Below are 2,395 nucleotides of genomic sequence, written 5' to 3' on the forward strand. Positions count from 1 at the left end.
CCAGTGTGAGCATCCAGTGGCTGGGGGCCGTGCCTCAGTGCACCGTTCGTGTGGAGATGTGAATGCCTGCTGCTTAAGATCTGTATAAAGTGCTGTGTGATTAAACCTTTTTTTTTTACTTGCATTTTCTTTGGTTTGGCTCATTACAATGTACAAAAAGAAGGTGGCACCATTAAACCTGCCTCTGCCATTCGTGTGGGCTCTGTCGCCTTTCTTCCCCTCCGGGCACCTTACCCCCTCCCCGGGGAAGGAGACCCGTTGGCGGGAGGCCCTGGCCCTGCCCTTGGTGCTGCGGTGCCTTCCGCGTTCCCAGGAGTCACCCAAGGGGCTCAGGTTTTGGAGGGTCAGTGTGCCTGCCCTGGGCAGGGCTGTGTTTGTTCTTCAAGAGCCCGTTTCAGCAACGTGGGCCACCTCCCAGGTGCTGGGAAGCTGGCATGGAAGCACCTGCCCGGGCCGTGAGCCAAAATGGCTGCCAGTTGGGAGACTGGCATCCGCCCCTCCCTGCTGCTTCCTTTTAACTGCTGCCCAACAGTGCTCACAAGGATGGGGCAGGGTAGGGCAGAGGAGGCTGCACAGCCTACAGCCCTCCGTGGAGGGATGACAGGCTCCTTTAAGAAGGGAACAGGTGCCTGCCCCTTTAGGTTCTGGTCCTTGTTTCCCCAATGCCTCTTCCTTGAGGCGTTTTCGCTTTCAGCGGAGACTGGCTGGCTGTGTGGTCCTCGGTAAGAATGGCACGCCGGCCCCGAGCCTGGCTTCCCACATGGGGTGTCTTGGGGCTGGGCCTTACTCCCTGCAAAGATACCTGGACCCGCTCTGGGCCTGTGCCCACCAGCACAATGACTGCCCAATCCAGGAGGCACCACTGGGCATCATTCACATTAAATACTAGAGTCCGACCGAGCAAGACCCCACTCCCTCCCCACCCCTCGGATCAGACCAGCAGGCTGGCGATGCCACTTTATTTGGATTTGATTCATGGGGTGGGGCTCCCAGAACAATAGGGTGGCCTCCACAGACAATGGGTAAACCCGCTGGGCTCCTGGCCCAGGGCCTCAGCCTGGCCTTTGGCGGGCAGAGAAAGTCCTTCTGAAGCACAGCCTCTACCCACAGGAGTCCTCCTCCCCCGCGGGAGCTGGGACAGGCCCTCCAGGCCTGGGGGAGGGAGGGCCCTGAGCTCAGATGACACTAAGTAGACAGTAAGGCACAGCCAGGCCAGGGGTCATATGAGATCTTCCGGAGGCGGCACATGCGGAGGCTGCTGGCTAGGTGGCGGCGGCTGCGGCTCCAGACGGGATGAAGGCTCACTGACCATCCAGATGTAGTTTGGGTGCACCTGGCCCTGCACCGCCTCGCTGACCATCAACTCCCCGTCCACAGCAAACATCCCCTTCCCATCCTTGGGCTCCAGGCGGAAGGCCACCACGGGCACATACACCAAGTAGGGACAGTCGCACTCCATGTGCCTGCCCTTCTCCATGGCCAGGAAGAGGCGCAGCAGCATGGCCCGAGACACGCCTGCCCGCACATAGAACAGGTGCATGGCGCCGGCCGCTCGGTGGCCCATGGGGGCCGCAAACATCTCGCTGCCCAGGTGCGAGTGCAGCAGCGCCAGCACCAGCACGAAGTCCTGCTCGGGCACCACAGTCCAGTGAGCGGGCACCGGCTCCTCCAGGGGCACGAGGTGGGTGTCCACAGGGCCCTGATGGTCCTGTCGGTCCAGGGCAGGGGAGGCGGGCACCTTGGAGGCCACCCGTTCTGCGGGGAGGTAGGCTAGCTGGCCCCGGTAGACCCGCAGGGCTGCCAGGCGCAGGAGGGTGCCCACAGTGAAGCGCATCTCCCCCAGGCGCCGAAACTTCTCACTTTCAATGTCCACGTCAGCAATGAAGCCCCAGGCCAGGCTGAGCACGGAGAAGACCCGCAGCCCCGACTCCATCCGCAGGGACAGCAGGTTCATGGGCGCCAGCCGCCGGCGACACAGCAGCAGCGTGCAGTTGTTCAGGAGGTCTTCGTTGGTCACCTGCTCGTAGCTGCGAGGGGAAAAGGACTCATGCATCCCTCTGCAGACCGCCTCCCAGGAAGTGGGAAGCGGGAAGAGGCAGCCACGAGAGGGCCCCAGAACTGCGGGTGGGCGCTCCAGCAAAGAGGGAAGGGAAGTTACCCTCGCAAATGAGATTTTCTAGAAAACCAGGCAGTGGACCCGCACTGAGGGGAAACTGAGGCCCACGCTGGCCCTGGGTTCTCACCCGGCATAATGGTTCACAGAAGCTGCCAGCGCATTGCCGGAACCGGCGGGGAGGCTACACAGGGGCTTCCGGATGGCGGTCTCCCAGTCAGGCCGCTCCATGAGCCCGTTCACCACCTGTGGGAACACAGCGGCCTGAGCCTGGCTCAGCCT

General features: G+C 62.3%; 1 protein-coding gene across 1 annotated transcript in view; it reads right to left on the bottom strand.

Annotated features, from left to right (window-relative positions):
• Window positions 1-942: 942 nt before the first annotated feature.
• SPHK1 (sphingosine kinase 1) overlaps window positions 943-2,395 on the bottom strand; it is a 2,259-nt gene continuing 806 nt past the window's right edge. Inside the window, exons 3-4 of the mRNA XM_005884228.2 lie at window positions 2,244-2,393; window positions 943-2,027 (exon numbers count right to left, since the gene is read on the bottom strand). Coding sequence (XP_005884290.1) covers window positions 1,220-2,027; window positions 2,244-2,393 — 958 coding nt within the window. The 3' untranslated portion in view covers window positions 943-1,219. The remainder of the gene's footprint in view (window positions 2,028-2,243; window positions 2,394-2,395) is intronic.

This window comes from Myotis brandtii, unplaced genomic scaffold (genome assembly GCF_000412655.1).
Source record: "Myotis brandtii unplaced genomic scaffold, ASM41265v1 scaffold825, whole genome shotgun sequence".
Lineage (NCBI taxonomy): Eukaryota > Metazoa > Chordata > Mammalia > Chiroptera > Vespertilionidae > Myotis > Myotis brandtii.